We start from the raw sequence: 19791 nt of genomic DNA, 5'->3' as shown, positions 1-19791 counted from the left end.
AGTTAGGGTTGAGAGAGTCAAAGAGCCTACAGCCCCGGGAGCTCTGAGACTGGAAAAGACACACCAAGGTAACCCAGCAGGGCCCCAGCATTGCTGCTCCTACATCTTCTTGTTCTGGACCACCCATGGTGATGGGGTTCAGGTAACAGAATTAGGATTAGGGTTAGAGTTAAGGTTGTGAGAGTCAAAGAGCCTACAGCTCTAGGAACATGGGGCTTGAAAAGGCATGGCACCACTGCCATGGCAATCGCAGCAGGGCGACAACATTGCTGCTCCTACATGCTTCTGTTATGGAAACCATGGTGATGTAGTAGAGTTCCTTTTAGGCTAATGGGGAATATTTCAGCACCTTCTGCTGGGGTATGATAAGTAGGGTCAGGATGCTTTCACACAAAATTGGAGTCAGATATAGCTTTACTTTATGCAAATACAACAAAACTGTAGTGATTCAACAGCCAGCAATATCCTTCTGTACTCCTCTCCATCTCACAAGATGCTCCAATGAATAAAGCCATGGGAGCTTCCATGTTTCAGGAAATGATCTAATGAAGCTGTAGGATAACCAAACATATGCCAGCATCATTCTCAAATAACTGCTACTTAGCTTTTTACAGACCTAACTCACATTCTGCCTTTTTTTTTTACCTTTTTTATCTGCATTTTTTTTTACTGAGGCTCACTTTGTGATTCATTGGGGAGGAAAAAAAAGCACAGCCTATAAACATTTAGCTTTTCTACTCCTCTGACACAACTTGTTGTCCATCTAAAAATTATTCCCACTTAGCACCATCTGCAGTTGCAGAAGCACAAACATTCACCACTTTGCTGTCTTTGTAACAGAGCTGGAAATACAATATTCATTACTCTAACTGAAGCTATTTTCTTACACTGTGAGGTCAGAGGCATTATTTCATGCTGGAGAATTAGGAATATTAACAGTAGGGTGGACTGGCAACTTTCTGAACTGAATCCACTTCTCAGAATGAAAACTTCAATGGATTTGACACTGCTTGCCCACCACCTCTACTTTTGTGGGTGTTGTCACTTTTGTTTGAGCACAGCACAAGCTACAGTGGCATCATAAAAGCAGAAAATTAATTCTCATGGTTGGACCTGCAGACCTTCTACACCAGCTCCCCATGGGCTTCAGGGTGAATGCAATCCTTTTTTTGCTGCCAGGATTGCTTTATTGTGTTTTTGCAATTATTAGTAACTCATCTCATGGACAGAACTGGCAGAGAATCTGAAGTCAGAGTATCCAAAATACCTTGCCCTGCGAAAGGAGCAGCTCTTGCATTGCTGCCTGTGCACTGCTTTGTTAGCTGATGCAGAGGGAGAGGGTTGTGTGCAGGCCAGCAGGAGAGGTGTCAGGTTTGAATCCCGTGAGAAGTAGTTCAGAGTCAACCCTTTCCCAAGAAGTGGTGAGCTGTGAACATTATGTCTGCAGTGTTGTGGGCAGGTGTGATGGCAGCTTGGGTGGGTATATCATGCTGGCCTTGTTCCAGCTGGCACAGGTAAACCAGCAGTGACACAGTGTAGTAACTTAAGCACTGTCTTAACACTATTAAATACGTAGCTGAGATCTCTGGAGGAATTGTACAACCCGAGGTGACGTTTCTGTCACTGTATCTTTACCGCAGTTTGCTATCTCTGCTCGCTCAATTACAGCTCTTGCAGATAAGTCTGTGCTGTGCCTCAGTTCCACATCTGACATGAGCCCAGACTTGCTTCCAAACAGATGCTTCTGAGGACCTGCAGGCCCCACAAACGTTGCTGTCTGTAGTTCATGCCTCCTGTGCTGGCATTAGTCTGTGTGATTTACTGGCATTAGGTAACACACACGGGAGGGGAATTACATCTCTTGTAAAATGGGATTTGCTTGGCACTGCAGCACAAAGGCTTGCAAGTTTGGGGCTGTGACTGACCCGCCTTCTTCCCTTCTCCATCACACAGGCAGTTCTGTTCCCACTCCTACTCTCTCAAAGCCCTTTCCTATTATGCTGTAGGCCTGGTTTCTCCTTCAGGCACCAAGAGGTCTAGGGCTGCAAGGCAAGGCATTATGTATATGGGCATATGCCATGGTTGACAACCACCCTGGGCTGACCAGCATGACCACTTCTGACATTCCCTTCCTCTCTCTCCCCGCAGATGCCAGCAAGGACCACCCACAGCAGCAGGCAGGAGTCATCTGGAGAGTGACAGGCGGCCTGTTCAGTATCACCCGGGGAGCTGTGGGGGCCACGCTGGGAGGAGTTGCCTGGGTGGGCAGCAAGAGTCTGGAGCTCACCAAAACAGCTGTGACCAGTGTCCCCGCTGCTGGCGTTGGACTGGTGAAGGGCAGCGTCTCTGCCGTGACCGGCGGCGTCGGAGCTGTGGGCAGCGCGGTCGCCAGCAAAGTCCCTTTCACTGCAAAGAAGAAGGACAAGGCTGACTAATCCCTGTCACCTTCTCTTCCGAAAGATCAACCTGCCCATACTCTCCCCCTATCCAGCACCTCTTTGAGTTGGAACCAGCCGCTTCAGGGAGGGTCGAGCACCCGAGCAGACTCTGGCTGCAGCCTGCTCAGCACCGCCTGCCTGGCTCAGAGCCCACAGAGCCACTGTCAATGCCTTTCACTCCGCCACCTACTGGGAACCATCTTTACTCTGAGGACTTTAAAGGCGCAGTTGTCTCTGTCTTGTAGTTTCCTTCCTCCCTTCTTGCTCTTGTAAGCATGGAGGGATGGGAGAAGGCATCAGGCTCCGTCTGCCTGGAGGTGAGGGGAGTAACAGGGGATGGGGGGAACTATGCCTGGCTTGAAGTGTGGGTTGTGTAGTCAAATTCAACTTCAGCTGGGAAGACAGCCTCTGAAACACCCCTTCTCTCTGGGAGGTGTTTGGGAGGTGTGCCTGGCAGAGAACTGCAGAAGTCCCATTGACACAAAGGAGAGATACTGTGAAGAGGGGGAAGCCTCCCTCCTGCCCTGCACCTCTTACCTTTTCTTGGCAGGGCCCATGCTCACAAGCTGCTCCCAGTCACTTACTCCCCAGCTGAATTAAACCCTTCAGAGAGGGAACCCTCAAGCTCAGCAAAGCAGCTCTGGTGTGATGCCACACCAGAGTATAATACATCCCAGACCATCAACTTCTGCAGATTTTCTTGGTGAGAGGGAGGAATATGAAAGCTGCTGTATGTTCCCACTTGGGGAAGGAGCTGACAGTGGCATTTGCCAGGCCTCTGTGATATTGCAGTACAGGCAGTGATGTTCCACAGAGAGACCAGGCCTTTTGTTTGACCCTTGAAGTCCTTCCAGAATCCCTGTCTGTAACAAGGGCGTTTTGTCCCTTGGCCACACTCACACTCCACAGACGTTAGTAGTAACCAGGAGCAAGTGTGTTCCCAAATGCCACCCAAATTCTGCTGCAGGGATGGTGGGGGAGCTGAGAGTGTTGCTCTCCCCACGACTCAGCACCCTGGGAGTGGTGGCCTGGGTGTGAGTGGGCTGCACTGTGTTGGAGAACACTTCCCAAAGGGCTGAGTGTGTTCCAACAGCAGTTAGCCTGCACAAGGCACCAGCAACTCCTCTTCTGCACGCTGCTCCTGGAGCCCCAGCCCAGCTCCTCTAAATGACCATGTTGCACTAAATAGCCCACCCATAGTTGTAGTGCTGCAGAAACCCAGACACCTGCATCCATCTGGGAGTCACAGCCACCCTCAGCCTGGCCTGTGATGCTCAAGGGCCCATGTGGCATTGTACACACACATACAAACACAACCATGCACTCACACACTCACTCCAAAGTCCCCTGTAATTCTTGGGACGAGGAAAGCCACAGGTTTCACCATTAACTTTGCTGCTCCTGGCTTTGGCAGGTGATTTGCCTAGGTCCATTGGTGTTGGATGCATAGGCAAGCTGTACTTTATAAATATGCATCTGTGTTGGCATGCATGTGTACATGTAAGTCCACAGGCATGTCTTCAGCCAGGGAAACAAACCTGTGCCAGGCCACAGAGGAGTTCACATAGTCATCTTTGGTACTTCCAGCATAAAGTTTTTGTATGGGGTCCTGGTCAAAAGAAAAAATCATGTTTTAGAGGATGTTATGCCCTCTGTTGCCCAAGAGAATAGTTTATTGAAACCAAAGGAATGTGAAAAATCCCCTTTCTCCTGTCTGTGCTGTTTGTTTTCTCTTAGCCCTATCTTTTCGATGTTGAAGCCAACTTTCTTGATCTTCATTTCCCCTTGGAGGTCGTTGCACTTCCTGACTGCTCTCTTGTGCTTAGGACTGAGACATCCGGGAATATTTAAGTACAACACACACACACACCCCCGCCACTATTTTTGCTGGGCTTGTGATGCAGTTTTCATTCTGACCTTTATTAAATCCACATTTTGGGATGTATGTTGCAGTGTCCCCCTGATAATCATGCTGGTGTTAGTCACTCTCCATACCCTTTGCAAGGTATCCCCTGCTATTTGCAGTGGTAAGAAGCTGCTGATCTCCACAGTTTGCTACTCTTGATAGCATGAGAGAGGTTGGCCTTACATTTTTGTTTCTGAAAAGGAAGCAGCATTTGGTGGGTGAGTGCATTTCCTCACTTTGTGTCCTTTGTTCTGGTAAAGGCCTAGTTGACCCAGACATGTCAGTTTTGTCTCTGAAGGCAGCAGCTTCACAGAAAAGATCAGGCCTTGATGTGTGCCTGTACTTGCTGGGATGCTCGTGGCAGTTGTCAAGGCCAGAAGAAGTCTTGTCTGTTCTCCCTTTGTCTCAAACGCCCTGCAAAGCTGGAGGACAGTTTGCACTGCATGGATCTCTGCTCACTGCTCTCCCTGAGCACATCTCATCTCTTATTCCAGATCACAGACTACCCCTGAAGCGAACTCTAGCCCCAAAGCTGAAAGCTGCTTGTGTGTAACTAGCTGTGTTATCACCAGCCCTCTGAGAAAGATAGCTTCTGGCCAATTGGGACAGAAGAGTCTTCTTCCTAAATGTCCCTCCCAGGTCCTGGATAGGAGAAGATAGAATCTAAGAATCTCCAGCAGCCCCAGCCCTGGGTGGGTGATGGGAGGCAGATCATGCTTTTGGCTAAAAAGTGTCTCACACAGGCTCTTGCTGGGGGAGGCAGTGCATCCTGCCCAAGCTGTTGTCTGCAGGCACTGTGTGTACAGAGCAAGCATGGCAAATGGGATAAGGGTAATGTAAGGAAGGCCACTGGGGCCCTGAGGGTTTCCCATCTTTTTATTTCTTCTCTTCTGTGCATCCTTGCAGGAAATAGAGTAAAGCCTACCATTTGTCTGGAACTGCCATTTCCTTGCAGGATGGCCTGGAGAAGAAGAGATGAGCCAGAGAGGACAACTCACAGCCTAAACCATTGTTCTTACAGCCCAGCTAAAGGAGAGCTCAGGGACCATGAGTAGCAAGAGATGAAATTAGGCAGGGTAGAAGATTAAATCTACTCCAGAAACAAGGCTTACACTGCTAAACAGGCATTCAGGAATAAGTAACTGTCCAGGACTCAAAGGCTTCAAGAAAGTCTGTGCTAGGCCTGCTCAGTTCACCATGGTGACCCAGTCCCAGCTTGCTTTTCTGGGTATTCAGTGCCAGAGCAGAGGGAAAACAGGGTCAGTCTTCCCAGTCTAAAAGTAAAGATTCCTTTTGATGCCTTTTGTTGCAGGACAGTGGGATCTGGATTGGATGGGGAAGTTGTTGGCTCTTGTCAGATGCCCTATCTTTCCTCCTCCCCCATTACAGAGACTCCAGCCACCTGGGCCACCAGAGCAGCCCTTCTCTCACTGCCCATGGCAGCAACTGTGTTGTGCATAAATCCCATGGCTACCAGATGGGGTTGGTAGAAAATAGGAGAGGGTAGCATAGGGTTAGAGGGAAGGATTAAAGGGAGTTGGGTACACAGAAGATGAGGAGAGAGTGGTGTGACAGGAAGAGCTGAGGAGTGAGGGAACAAGCAAACAGAGACCATGGAGGGAATTTGTCTCTTAGGACAGGCTTTGAATTGGAAGATGGATGCAATGGAGTTTCTCCTTGGGAAGAGCACAGAAAGGGGAGTGGGTCAGTGTGAGTTTTCGTTTGTGGTGGTGGTCCTGGTTCCATAGTAATGATTGCTAGCAATTTCCATTTAGATAGATCAGTGGATGGTTGAAGCATTAGATCAGCTCCCTTCTTATCACCCAGCCTTCCCACATCTCCCCCACGCTTTTGTCATGCTCTCCCCATGATGGGGCTGGGTCTCCCCCATGGTGGAGGTGGGATGTGGCCCTAATCACAGCCCTGTGTCCCACCTTGCCTGGCTCTTGCCTGTGCCCAACGAACATGTCCTGGCTGAAAGGAGACCCACAGGTCTCCTCTCCTCCCATTTCCCTGACCTTGGTCTCATTATCCTTTACTTTGTTATCCCTATCTTAGATTTGGTCTTGCCCATGGATAGAGCTCCCCAAAGCTTCTGCTGAGACCTTCATTAAACATCGATACTCACAGTGTCTGGGAGGGCAAGGGGACAATTGTCCCCACAGCTCCCCTGGCTGGGAGAGAAGTGCATGTCTTCCACCCCTCTCTGTCCCCATGTGTTTTGTGTGTGGAGCATCTTAACCACTTCTTTTTCTCTGGGTTTCCTTGTTGCCTCTTATCCCTATGGGTGAGTCATTTCTGTGTCTCCATTGCAAAGTCATCTTTGTAAAAACAACAGCATGAGTGGGAATATGGAGATGGTTAGAGAGAACTGCAGAGCCAGGGCTCAACTCTGCTTGTCTAGGAGCTGAGGAGGCCTTTGGCAACCCAAAACTGTGGCCACACAGTCCCATGCACAGTGCTGGGCTCCAGAGAACACTTCTGTTCTTTATCATTTCATTGTCTGTAATTGGTTTCCTACTGAATTTGTTTGCTTGATTTGTTTTGCAGTGTGTTTCTGGGAATATTCTGCATCTCTGTATTTTAATTACAGTAAAATTTGAGGATAAAAACCGTGATTATGCTGGCTCTTGTTCCTAGTGGGGGGAAATGAGGAGAGGAAGCACAGTTGAAGGAAGATGTTAGAGATTCCTTGGGAAATTAGATCTCTCCCCTAAGGGCTCTAGATGAGGCACCAAGCAAGGCTGAATCTCCATCCCTGCTTAAACTAGGACATAGCTTTCAACCGCAGTTCAAAAGCCATTTTGCTGCAGGCACCTTTCCTGACTGGAATGGTAAGAACAGTTTGGATAAGGCTTCTAAACTCAATTTTTTGTGTTGGTTTAAAGACCAGGCATAAGAGGGCTTTCAGGCAGGGGACAGCTGGCCTAGCTCTGAAAGTGGGATCTCACAGCTGAAGATGGGAAATTTTGCCTCTACAGCCACTGTTCCTTCAGGCAGGTTTGCATAGCCACTTTTCCCAGCTGAGGAAGCAAATTCTCCTCATAACAGCCTGCTCTTTCTGCAGGAGATGGTGGCTTGACATCTCTCCCCAGAGCTGCAGTGAGCTCTCGTGGGGCAGCCTGACCCTGCTGACCCTGCTGGCTGGTAGTATTGGTGCTGGGGGGCACAGCCAGCAACTCCAGCCACCTCATCTGCTCCACGGGCACTTAACCCAGGGCAGAGGCACACAGGGAATGCACAGCCCGCAGGGAGGATTGCACTCCAGGGAAGCGCTGGAGCAGCCACAAGGCAGGGTGTCCCTTTACTGGGTCGAGGCCAGGAGCCAACAGCTCAGCATTTAAGTGCTGACAAAAGGATTAATTTAGTAACTAATAACAGGGCAATCAAGCTATTTATTTGGTTGGCATTTTGCTGCCAGCTGCTTGGGAAGAGCAGCACACAGTGCACCAATAGCGCTGTCTGCAGCCACCTCTGCCACCTGCCCCATTCCTCCATCCCTGCTTGCAGACTCAGCCAGGCAGTGTGGCCTGGGGGGCACCAAGCTGATGGCAGGAGTAGGTTTGGCAATGACAGGGAGGTAAAGATACCTGGGGACATGGTCTCTTCCAGGGGCTGCCCCTATGCCCACTGTGGGGAGGGAGATGAGAGAAGAGCCCATCCCCCAGCAAGTGCATGCTATCCCCCCATTCCTCCTCCCAGAGCTGGAACCATCCATGCAGCCTTGCAGACAGCACAGAGGAAGTACAGGTGCTGGAGCTGTGAGCTCTGAAGCTCTGAGGTACATCACAGCTTCTCACCTTTCCTGCAGGCCAGCTGGTTTGCCACATTAAGCCAAGTTGCAAAACACCACTAACAAGCTGCTCCTCCAGAGCACTTTTAAAGGGTGAAAGGATGGTGCAAAATCACCCATAGTTACAGCTTTGCCCTGTTTCACTGAGGCAGTGTGGTCCATTCTCCTGTGTGCAATTGCAGCACCCAGTCTCCCCCCAAGCCAGAGTGGGCCAAAGGCTGGTGGGCAGCAGAGCTCAGAAGAGACTTTGGAGAGAACACCTGCCTAGGTAGGTGGGCTGTGGGTGGCTCAGACACCTCTGGGCCAGGAGTGGCCCAAAGCTGGGAGTGTGCAGCTGTGACTAGATGTCACAACTTGTGGTCTCATCTTTCTGTGTGTTGCTGCCCTGCCTGGCTCCAGGAGCAACTGGGAAACTGCTGGGCCATTGTTGTCCTCTGTACCAGGGGACTGGCCCCAGTGGCTTCCCAACTGCAGCTGCTTGTGGTCTGCAGGACGTGTCTCAAGGGCTCGACGGTTGGGACTCTGCCAGCTGTTCATCAGACAGGGATCAGTAGACCAGCAGTCTCTTGTGTAAGGCTTTCAATATTCCTGCCCTGCATGCCTGGCTCCCCCATTCAGCAGCTTTTTGACCTGCCCAGCCCACAGGCCCAGGTGGCAGGAGGCAGCAGGCAGCTCATGAAGGAATACTTGTGTATTGCCAGATTATCTTGTTCATTCATTTTCCTTTCGGGGCAGTTTCATGACCTGCCCCATAGCACTTTCCCTGTCCTCCAGGGCAGGCCATGCCAACACTGGCATCAGCACTGTCACACATGGTGGGGGGCAGCCTGATGGGAATGGGTTCACTGTCCTGGTGCCATTAGCACTCTGGAGTCAGGCACTTCAGCAAGTCCCATGCCCCCATGCAAACCAAGAAACTAATGAGTCAGTAAATAACCACAGGTTCTTGCTTTTGGTTTGACTGCTTGCATTCTGGCACACTTCAGATGGAAACACACACACCCCTGAGGAGGTGGCTGCCGTCCTGGGGGCTGTGGTGTCTCCTCCCCACTCCCAGCCTTGCTCCCAGCCTCGCAGGAGTCAGGCAAACCAGATGCTGCTGGTTGCCTGGTGCTGCATCCACCCCAGTATACCTGCTGAGCTCTTTCAGTTGAAGTTCACCCCCAGGTCAGTTTTATTGCACTTTTATTTACAGAAAACACAGAAATAAAGCATTAAATGTGTTGGGCTTTCACCAAATGACCCAATAGCTTTTTTCCCTTTTTTTTTTTTTTTTTTTGTTTGTGGGTTTTTGGCACAAAGAATAGTCACAGGTGTTACCAAACAACCATGTAGGAGCAGCTGACCAACTGCCCAGCCCAATAACAGGACTTAAATAGACAGACATGTCGCACTGAGATCAAAAATGAGGAGGTTGTTCTACTTTCAGCTTCCAGTCTAACCTGCTCATTGGGAGCAGGGGGAGTTATTCTGGAGGGGATGACACAATTCATAAATTATATTTATATTTACCTCTTACATTGTAAAAGTAAACAGTGCAAAAGTACAGTACCCCAGATACCCTTCGGTTTGGAAAGCTTGAAGGTTGCTTTATACATTTTGTGTGTTTTGTAAACATTGTTACCCATCCAGAGTTCTAGCTCTTGCTTGGAGAGACCCAACTCCTCCTGGCATCCAAAATGTATTGAGGGGCAGCAGTCACTTCCCCTGGACTCGGCCGTTGAGATTCCCGCTCAAGGTTTAGTGCAAATTTCGGAGAGAAAAAGACGAGAGAGAAAGAGGGGGAAACAAAAGGAAAGAAAATAAAATAAGGCATCAGTTAGAAACAGTACGCATCAAAACCCTTGGGGCTGCCTTAGGAGAAGGGCAGGAAGTCTCTCTCCTCCACCAGGCTGATGGAGAGGTTCTTCAGCTCCTCCTCGGAGGCAGCAGTTTTGTAGCCGAGCTGCGCCAGCACCTGCTGGCAGGCGTGCTGGGTGAACGCCACGATCTCGTAGGACAGACGGAAGCGCCACTTCTCCGCCGTCGCCGCCGAGTTGCGCACCGTGCCATACTTGTGTTTGGAGGAGGACCTGTCTCCTCGGGTGTTGTTCTGTATCCAGCGCTCCACGTTGCTGTCCATGGGGATGCCCAGGAAATCGTAGATCTCCTCAGTCTTTTTCATGGGGTTCCTGGCCAGGTCTTCGTACCGCACCAGCATGTACTTGCCCTTGAGCCACGGTGGCCGGTTGAGGCCGGTGGACACAGAGTTCCAGAAGTCCTCGCACACTGTGGTGAGCTGGGTGACGTCCAGGTTGTACGGCTTCCTGCCAGTGCCATCCCAGATCCTCCACAGCCTGTAGGTGTCTCGGAAGGTCTCGCTCCGGGATGCCAGGATCCCCCGGGGGTCCCTCACCAGCTGGATGACCTTCAAGTTCAGCCGCGGGTCCTCCACCAGGGCCCGGAGGTCACTGACCTCGGGCACCCGAACGGTTTTGATGGCCACGTGGCCGTGCTCTCTGCAGGACTCGGTGGCCAGCGTCAGGTTCAAGGTCCCACACTTCTTCACGCAGTCTCCTTCCTCCAGGTGGAGATCCACAGCTCCCAGGGACTCACATACAGGTGGTGAGCACAGAGCCTTGCTGGCTCCCCTGCGGAAGAGGCGGTCGGTGGTGTGGTTGACAGGCTGGGGCTTGATGTAGTTCTCCAGGAAGTAGAGGTCGCAGTCGTACAGGCTCCTCAGCAGGTCCCGGCTGGCCCCCAGCATGACCCGCCTGTCTGTCGTGCTCTTGCTCTGGGTCATCTTTGGGATCAGGGTGTACTGGACGTGGTAGAGGGGCTCAAATAAATAAAAGACATCGAAGTGCTGGTTGAACAGCTGCCCGACAAATGAGGAGCCGCTGCGGGTGGTGGCAAGGATGAGAACGTGAGTCTTCCTGGAGAGGTTGTAGGGGAAAGTGGGATTCTCATCGCACAGCCTGTCAGCCACATCAGTGTCCTGGCTCAGGCTGCAATTCACAGGATTAGGGATGGGGCAGCTGTGGAAGGACTTGGCAGTGAAGGTGCGGATTGCTGTGTACTGGATTGCAATGGATGCCAAGGCTAGGAGGAGTACAGCCTTCCAGGAACATTGCATGGCTGGTCACCTTCATGGAGCTTCTTCGCAGGTCTCCTTGGTGTCTGCAACCCAACAGAGAATTCACAGGTTGAGCATGGACTACCAGGTATCTAACTGATGCAGGTACCAACAAACACCCTCCTAATGTATGTCCATCAGTCACAACCATATGAATCCCAATCACACACTGCAGAGCCCCATTTCAGACAAGAAAAATAACAGGCAGAGGCTGGCAATCCTGGAGAAACATGTCCAGCCAGAACTTCAGCCCTATTCCTTCCAGGCTATGGGTGTACATAACTCTTGTGGCCCATAGCTCACCCCATGCCCTGCAACCTAGGCAGGGGGATGTTAGAACCTGGTGGTGACACTGTCTGTCTCCATCCAGCTGCTGCAAAGTCTCCTCCCCAGCTGCCTTGTGAGACACTTGTCACCCCACTAGCCAGTGCCTTTGACCCCCAGTGCAGGAGCTGTGGCTGGAAAGGGAAAAGGTCAGGGGATGGTGCTATCTTGTCTCCATCCTTTCTGTCCAGCTCGCAGGATAAGGCATGGCCCATCCAGGCCACCAGCCTCCTGCTTGGGAGAGTGGCAATGTCTCTCCTGGAGCTGCAAACCTCTTTGCACAGAGGTCCAAGACCTCTGAGGACGAGCACAGCCAGAGCTGTGCCCTCAGCAATGATTTCATGGGGCTGGTAAGATCCTGCTCCACTCTGGAATTCAGGGCTCTTCTATTCTGAGCACCAGAGGGGAAAAACAATACTACAAAGGAAGATGCATGTGAAACTGCATTTCTTCCATACTCTATTGCCCGCTTGGCGCCAGGGATGGGTGCAGGGAAGAGTGGGGCTGTGGTTGCAAAGAACAACTTCAGTGGTGCCAGCCCTGCCTTGCTGCTGCCCACACATGGGCAAGGGTAGGGGAAACTGAGCAGGACTCTTGGATGGGATGCTCAGGGATCATGAGGGGGGCAGTACCCATCATGCCTGGGGAGCTGCCATATTGCTGGGAGGGGGTGTAACTGTGGTGGTGCTTCAGTATTCTCCCTGCTCACAAATAACCAAATAATGTTCAAAAACTGCCTGCTGCTCTCCAAAGCACAGATGTTTCACATACTATTGCTCTTGGGAGTAAGTGGGGTACAGAGACAGGACATAAAGGATGCATCCCAGAAACTCCAAACAAGCTAAAACACCAGTGTGTGGGAGACACACCAGTATTAGCAATGGTTTTGAAGCTCCCCTGCACCCACTTTTCCTTGCCCATCTTCCTTCCATGTCCCTCCTCCCACAGCGTGGTACATCCACCTCAGACAAACCAAGGGGACAAGACCCAAATATCTCTGCTCCTAGCCCAGCAGAGCCTACTGTACCACCACTGCCATTGCTTCCTCTTCCCTGCTCTCTGTGAGTCCCCAGAGAGAACAACATGCTGGCCCCAACTCATGGTGAGTGCCTGGCCCCCTGCTCAGCCCCAGCACACAGGTCACTGTGGGTGGGACTGTCACAGCCAGTGCTGTTGCTGCTTGTACAAGGTCTCTGAGGGACACCAGTGGGCCAGCAGTGGGTTTCAGCATGTGAGGGCTGTTCTAACCCAGAGCACACTGAAATCCCTGATGGGCTTGGGACAGTGCAATGCTCCTTGTGTGTGGTCCCTGCAGAGCCCATAGCAGCTGCCATGGTGTGTTGTTCCCATACCCTCAATGTGTTTCATTCCCTGTCACCCAGCAAGTGACACCAGGAGGGCAGCTCAGAACTGCAGATGAGTAAAACAGCCTTGCTTTTTTAAAAAAAAACAGTATTTTTATTGTTTACTGATTGCTCCAGCTGATTCGTGGAGGCAAGAAGTTTCAGGAACTCTCAAACTCCAGGGACCTCTCAGGGAGCAGGGGTTTAGAGCAGGACCCCAGGACAGGGGCTCTGGCACAGCTGCTGCATTACAGCCCCCCAACCAGCACTCCCTGTGTCTGTGCTTTAGACCCAAAATGATGCTTTTAATACAGGTTGCTTTCTCCTGGACTGCCTGCCAAGGATTGTGGCACATGGCTGGAGGATCCAAGTCAGAGATGCTTGACTATTGCTGCTGCTGCAGGGGGAAACCCTGCAAAGGGGAAAGCCAGCTCCAGTGTCCACACAGGATATTCTATGCCTTGGATAAAATGTTTCTCCAGGTCTGCTAAGGCAGAACAGGTCCTGGCCAAAGTGTCTTCTGCGTGCTGCCTTGGTGGAAGCTGCAGTGGGAATGCTTTCCTGCTCTCTAGTGATGGCCAGCCACACTGCATCCCTCACACACAGTCTCAACTCCTACTCTTTGCTTCATTGCTGATGGATGCTGGAGCATACGAGACTCAGATTGTCCTGGTTATAGCAGAAACTTGCTGCCAGCTCCCCAAAAAAGGCAAACCAGAGACTAGATGCCTTCTTGGTCCCAATTCCCACCAGATCACTCACTGGCTGTGAGCATTTCAGGCTCTCCACCCACACTGACCCATTCCCCTTTGCAATGTCCCAAGTGGCAGAGGAGAAAAATCAGAGCGTTGATTCACCTCCCTGGCTGAGCAAGTGCAAAACCACAGTCCAGCATCAGCCTATGCTGCCCCCTGACACCCCTGGCAGGTGCCCTGCCCATCTGCTGAGCTGCAGCCAGGGAGGGGAAGGTTTTGGAAGAAGGCTTCCCTCCCTGATGTCTCATCTGTGGCCTTTAAAGCCAGCCAGAGCCTCCTCTCACCTCCCAGCTGGCTCTCCTGCCTCCTCCCATCACTGCCTGTCCCTGAGGGCTGCAGTTCCTGCTCAATCCTGGGTTCCAGGGGCAGTGGACTGGTAGCTGAGTGCTCTGCAGGAGCTCCTGGGGCAGCAGAAGCACATGGCACCTGGGAGCTGCCAGGACAACCAAGGATTGCTTCCACTGCCACTGCCCCTTGTTCACCTGTCAGACAGAGCCAGGCTGGTGTGAGCACCTGCCACAGGGGAGCTGTGCCGAGCTCCACACAGCCTCTGTTCTTAAACTGGCCTGTTCCTCTTCAGGCACTGATAGCCAGTTCAGAGAGCAGCTGGAGAGAGGGCCATGCCCACAGGGGGCTGCATCTCAGAGTCCTTGATGAGCCATGGATCGTTTTGGCTCCTCAGCCCCAGACTGTGGGAGTCATCCGAAATCAGCCTCGTAGATGTTTCTGTGCTAAAGTGTTCTCAGTCACCCTCTGCTCTGTCTCCAGCTCAGCTCCACCAAAGATGATGAGCAAATTCAGCCCAAGGGTGGGAGCCGAGTTCAGTGTGTCCCTGTAGGCAGTTGGGACTATGAGATGGAGCATGGGGTGGGGGCACATCACTTGCACCCTCCAGCCCCTGGCACTGCTGGTACTCTAAGGGGCCTGCCAGAAGGCACGTGGGCTCTTTTGGTACCGTGCTGGGGCCAGCACTGCCCCTTTCCCAGCCCTAACCCCCTTATGGTCACAGCATGCCAGAATGCACTCTGCTGCCGTGCCTGCATTTCTGTGCAGCTGCCTGCAGTCGCACTGGGACCAGGCTGTCCACAAGGGATACACAGCATCCGGCAACCGGCTCTGAGTGCAGCAGGAGGCCAGCCAGTGCCTGGCACAGGGACAGCAGCATTGTCGTGCAGAGGAAGGTGCTGAGCCTTTCCTCTCCCCTGCCCCACTTCCCGCAGCCTTGAGCCTGGAGGAAGGGAGAGGATGGGCGCAGGCAGTGCAACCTCCCCCACCCTGTGCACCTGCCAACAGCAGCGGATGCGTGATCACCTGCCTTCCTCTTCCTCCTCCTCCACTGACTCCCAGCACTGCTCTGAGGGAGATGAGCAGGCAAGAAGCCAGCAAGACAGCCCAGGAGCACCGGGGAGATTGGAGGTGATGAATTGAGCTGAATGGCATCTGTGAGTCACTGGTGCAGGGAGCAGTGAATGCAGCTGGCCAGCCACTGTGCAGCAGGGACCGGGGCTCCTGTTTTCGGCATGATCTTCCTAGGTTTGATGGGAATTCCCTGCTTTTGGAGCCATGCAGCCAGGCCGTGGCACTGAACGCTGCACTGGCAGCTGAGTTCAGGCACTGCCAGGCAGGCTGGAGTCTGGGGAAGTTCCAGGGTCAGTACAACTCGCAGGTCTCCTCTGCTTCAAAAGCAGCTGGGTGTTATGCAGGGCAGTGCCTCACGGCACTGTGGCACTCTTATCCTCGTGGGGGGCTCTCACAGCATCTTCACATGGGCAGCTGCCTTGACTCCTGCCCCAAGCCTTCCCTGCAAATTCCTTTGCTCCCCGGAGGTGGCCGTGTTCAGGCAGCTCAGGGGTGATGGCAGCTTTAGGCAGGAGCCCTTGTAGTTACTGATACTTACTGCAGTTCCCAGGGCTCTCTCACAGGGCAGTCACAAAAATCCTGCTCTTTTTGGTTGCCATCCAAGCTGTCCCTCTCTCAACAGCTCCCCAGAAGTCATACCCTCAACCTGGCTAGGCTCATCCTGAGCTCCCTTACCCTGCCAGAGAAACCTGTCTGCTTCCCCATGGCAGGGAGGAAGGGGAAAGGGAGTGGAAGAAGGTGTGAGGGTCTGTGCAACACAGGTACCTGCTCCAGCCTCTGTAAAAGCCCTGGCACAAAGATGCTGCACTGGAGGAGTGCCTGAGCCCTGCCAGTCCTTCCCGCAGCCCTGCCTGGTGCCGGTCCAGCTACCGGCACCCTCTACCCCCAAAACCCATTCCCGCCAGCAAGGCTGTTTCCATGGAAACGGCAGAGTGACTCAGGACTTTGGGACCAGCTGGAAAACACAACTGTGTTTTCCACACAACAGCGATTGCCTGAGCAGCGCGGGGTCTCGGTGCCAGGGAGAGGGTGGGTGGCTGTGGGGGTGGGCAGGGCTGCCCACCTGCCCGCACGCCAGGCACAGGCACACCAGCACAGGACCAAGAGCTGTGAGGCAGAACCCCTCTCCTGACACAAGGGAGACTGCAGCAGGCTCACCAGGGGACACATCCCAAAATGTGACTCACGGCAGACAACCCCTCTTCCCCCTCTCCTTCCCCCACCCAGAGACTCATGCATGCGTAGTCACCCAGAGAATTCACAGCACCAACTTCAGCGCCTGCACCTGCGCCTCTGTCCCCTGCCCAGCATGTAACACCCCTGCACGCCTTGCCCAGAGCAGTATGGCTTGTTGAGGGCTGCTGGTGCCTCCCTGCCCAGCCAGCAGCTCCCTCCTGCAGCCCCACTCTTCCCCACCTTGCCACCCAGGCACAAAAGTTAAGTAGGAGGTTTGCAGAACAACTCTCAGCCAGTGACCCACTGGCAAAGGCCCTGACACACCCCAGCATTCTCCCACTGAGCAAAGAGTTTATCCCGTAAAACAACATTGTGGCCACTGAGGCAGGGAAGACAGGCTTCTGGTGGGGTGCGAGCATCCCAGTTGGTCTCAGTGGCTTAGTCATGCTGTTGGCTCTGCAAATGACACCAAACATGCCTGTGGGCACCCAGCCTGGGCACTGGCTGGCTGGACCCCACCACTCCCCAGAAGAAAGGGAAAAAGAAGCGCTGAGCTGTCCCCTGACCACAGGCACTGCTTGACTTTGGGCACCACCACAGACACGTGAGCAGGGATGGTCTCTGTCCCCAAGCGTCCCCCTCAGCAAGCCCCACCAACATGAGGTCCTGACATGGTGGGAATGAATTTTCAGCCTTGCCTCCTCTTCAGCTGTACAGGACGAGAGCTTCCCTACAGCCAGCTTCAAATGCCAGCTGGGGACTCATGCCCGCCACCTTCCTCGGGTGCCTCACCGTGTGCCAAGTGCAAGTGCTTTGTGCCCCCCGACTCATTCTGCTTTTGTATTCATCACCTCCTGGAGCACTTTTCTTATGATAAGGCACAGGACTCCGGCGCTCAAAGCCACCCTGGTGTGTCCCCTGCTCCCGTATCTCTGTTCATTCCCTCTGCATTTCAGAGGGACCAACAGATCCTTTAACACCAGATTACTGCCCACTTTGACCAGCACTTAAACAATCGAAGGACTTTCAACAGGGAATCGGTCTCTTTCTTACTAGCAGATAGCATACACATTTTCAATTAATTAATCACTATCAAGTAATGCCAGGTCCCAGAGTTTTCTTATCGCAACATCCACCTGTACCTGTTTATCCCTCATCTGCTGAACTGCATCTGCTTCTTCCCGAGGATGTGAACACATCGGTAAACCAAATACAGGGGGTTTTGTGCTCTCCACCTTCCCCTGAGCCATCCACCAGCTGCCAGAGCACTCCCTGGCAGGAGCTGGAAGGCTTTTTTGGGATGAACGCGCTCATTCACCACCTCAAGACACTCTTTTTGCAACGTCCCCAACCTACGGCCGCGTCAAGAGCCCAAATCTCCAACCGCACAGCTTTCCCGTAGGATTGCTCCATGCTAGTGCGTGCTTGTACCCCACTCTGTCTCCCCGTCAGCCTGCGCCCCCCGGCAGGTTTCCCAGACCGCCCGGAGGTCTGACAGCAAACGCCGGGGCATTCGCTCGGCCGGCTGGCGCGGCTGCCCGGCCGGGCAGGGCATCTGGCCTCGCCGTGCCACCGGGGACTTACTCACTCGCTCCAGGCGGCAGCTCCGTGCCCAACAGCAGCCCAAGTTTCGCGGCAGCTCGTTCCGCCGGGGGTCTGGGGCCAGGGCTGCCGTGCCCCCGCCGCTAAGGCGGCCCCGGGCGGCGGCTCCCTCTGGGGTCCCGCCGCAGCCGGGCTGGGCACCAGCGGGAAAAGTCCTTCCCACCGCTGCGGGCGACGTCTCGCTGCCTCGGAAAGTTGGTGGCGCGGAAAGGGTTACGAGAGAGAGCCCCAGCCCGCCGCTGCCGGGCATCCCCGCCGATCTGCGCCGCTGTCCCCCCACCCGCGGCGCCCCTTACCTGGCGGAACGCCCCGGCGGGCTGCCCCCCGCATCCCCGGCCGCGGCTCCTGGGGCGGGGGACGCCGAGCCCGGCCCGGCCCGGGGGCGGCAGCCGGCGGAGCTCAGCGGGCGGCGCTGCGGGGGCTCATCCTGCCCTGCCCTGCTCTGCCCTGCCCGAGCGGGCACCCGCCGAGCGGGGCCGCCTCTCCACGCCCTCCGCTCCGCGCCGCGCCGGCCGAGGGGCGGGCGGGCGGCGAGGGGGCTGCGCCGTTCCCTTCCCTCCCTCTCTGCTTCCCTCCCTTCCTCCCTCCCTTCCTCCCTCAGCCCGGCAGCGCGCACGCAGCGCAGCGCCAGCACCGGCATCAGCACCGGCACCGGCAGAGCCTCCGCTCCGCTCCGCTCCGCTCTGCGCTGTGCTGCCCGCACCGCACCGCCCGCTCACCCAGCCCGGCCGCCGGGCTCCCCGGCTTTGCCGAGCAGGAAACTCCCCGTTTCCTTATTTACCTCCCCGAGGCGCCCGGCCGGAGCGGCCGGAGCCCCTCCCGTCGCGGGGGCGGGAGGGGGCCCCGGAGAAGCTTCTGCTGTGAGATGTGTCCCCCAGGCTGGGTGCTGGTAGGGACACGGGGATCCCTGCGGACCGGCTGGAGCGAGGCAGCGCGTCCCTCACACCCTCCTCACGCTCCGCTGCTGGGGCACCAGCAGCCCCTCGGGCCCTGCTGCACTTGGTAGCGATGATGGTGCACATTCATTCCTTCGTTTTCCGGTCGCCTTTGCTCATCAAAAACAATATTGTCATGGGGACCGGTTCTCCAGCGCCAGGAATCCTCCCTGTGCCTCCTATATCAGGGCTTAACGCCACAGGCAGGGTCCAAAACAATCCTCAGTGGTGCCAATGCCAAAATACTGGCAGGTGATGGCACCTTCCCACCATCCATCCCACCTTGGGAGGTGGGATAGGACAGATGAAAAGAAGCGTGAGAGTGTGTCAGAACAGCTGAAGTAGCTGTGCTCTGACAGTCACATTCCTCCTTCTGCTTCTGTTCGACCCCTAGAAACAGGTCAGACATTTACTTTTGGCAACTTTGAATGTTTCCCTTTCGTCCAGCGCTTGCCAACTGAACTGCATTTTTAGCAGTTTAACTGCAGCTCTGCTGAAATGGCAGCTGCCAGCAAAAGATAGGTAATGATTCTGGAGATGCTACAATGGATATTCATTTTTTATATCCCTGTTTTATTTGAGGCATGTTTGGAGTTGCCTGGGCACTGGGCACAGCAGTTTTCTTCTTACATCCATGTAAGCAACATCCATCTCCTGAAAAATCCTGTGCTCTGCAAGGAGCTGCCTCCTCAGCCCAGGGATTTCCAAATCTTTACCTCTAACTCTAGGATCTAGCTGTGGGATCACAGCACTGGCATATTCAGCAGCAGCTCAGAGCTACACCCGGCAGAGAGCAGGCTATGAGTAGCAGTGGGACCCAGGTCTCTGCACTGCACTTGTGTCAAGAGAAGAATAAGTCCCTACAAATACTGGTCTTGCCTTTCACTTTCAGAGGCTTGCCAGGCTGTGACAATGAGTTCAGAGCTATGAGATTGCCTTTAAAACTCAGGAAGCACAACAGCAGATTGTCACGTTTGTTGTTTAGCATTTTGGACTTACATTTGCTGTTTTAGGAGTACACAGATCTTGTGTGTCCAAAAATACT

General features: G+C 53.7%; 2 protein-coding genes across 7 annotated transcripts in view; one reads left to right on the top strand and one right to left on the bottom strand.

Annotated features, from left to right (window-relative positions):
- LOC306803287 (transmembrane protein 263-like) overlaps nt 1-6962 on the top strand; it is a 196671-nt gene extending 189709 nt beyond the window's left edge. Inside the window, exon 3 of the mRNA XM_079308541.1 lies at nt 2149-6962. Coding sequence (XP_079164667.1) covers nt 2149-2435 — 287 coding nt within the window. The 3' untranslated portion in view covers nt 2436-6962. The remainder of the gene's footprint in view (nt 1-2148) is intronic.
- A 2343-nt stretch (nt 6963-9305) lies between these two features.
- CHST1 (carbohydrate sulfotransferase 1) lies at nt 9306-18393 on the bottom strand. 6 transcript variants are annotated; one of them, XM_079308536.1, is made up of 2 exons: nt 17798-18393; nt 9306-11296 (listed from the first exon to the last, which is right to left on the bottom strand). In XM_079308536.1, exon 2 carries the CDS (start codon nt 11250-11252, stop codon nt 9993-9995), a length of 1260 nt encoding a protein of 419 aa, XP_079164662.1. In that variant the 5' UTR covers nt 11253-11296; nt 17798-18393; the 3' UTR covers nt 9306-9992. The 6 variants fall into 6 exon arrangements, with proteins under 6 accessions (XP_079164662.1, XP_079164658.1, XP_079164663.1 ...); XM_079308532.1 differs by having other exon boundaries at nt 18108-18392; XM_079308537.1 differs by having other exon boundaries at nt 17794-18090.
- Nucleotides 18394-19791: the final 1398 nt, after the last annotated feature.

The sequence above is a fragment of the Erithacus rubecula genome (assembly GCF_903797595.1).
Source record: "Erithacus rubecula genome assembly, chromosome: 6".
Classification (NCBI taxonomy): Eukaryota; Metazoa; Chordata; class Aves; order Passeriformes; family Muscicapidae; genus Erithacus; species Erithacus rubecula.
The sequence above is the reverse complement of the archived record's forward strand: the minus strand, read 5'-3'. Positions and strand labels throughout refer to the sequence as shown.

Bases quoted from the DNA above. Each gene is read 5' to 3' on its own strand.
- CHST1 (XM_079308536.1), bottom strand. From the start codon at position 11,252: ATGCAATGTTCCTGGAAGGCTGTACTCCTCCTAGCCTTGGCATCCATT.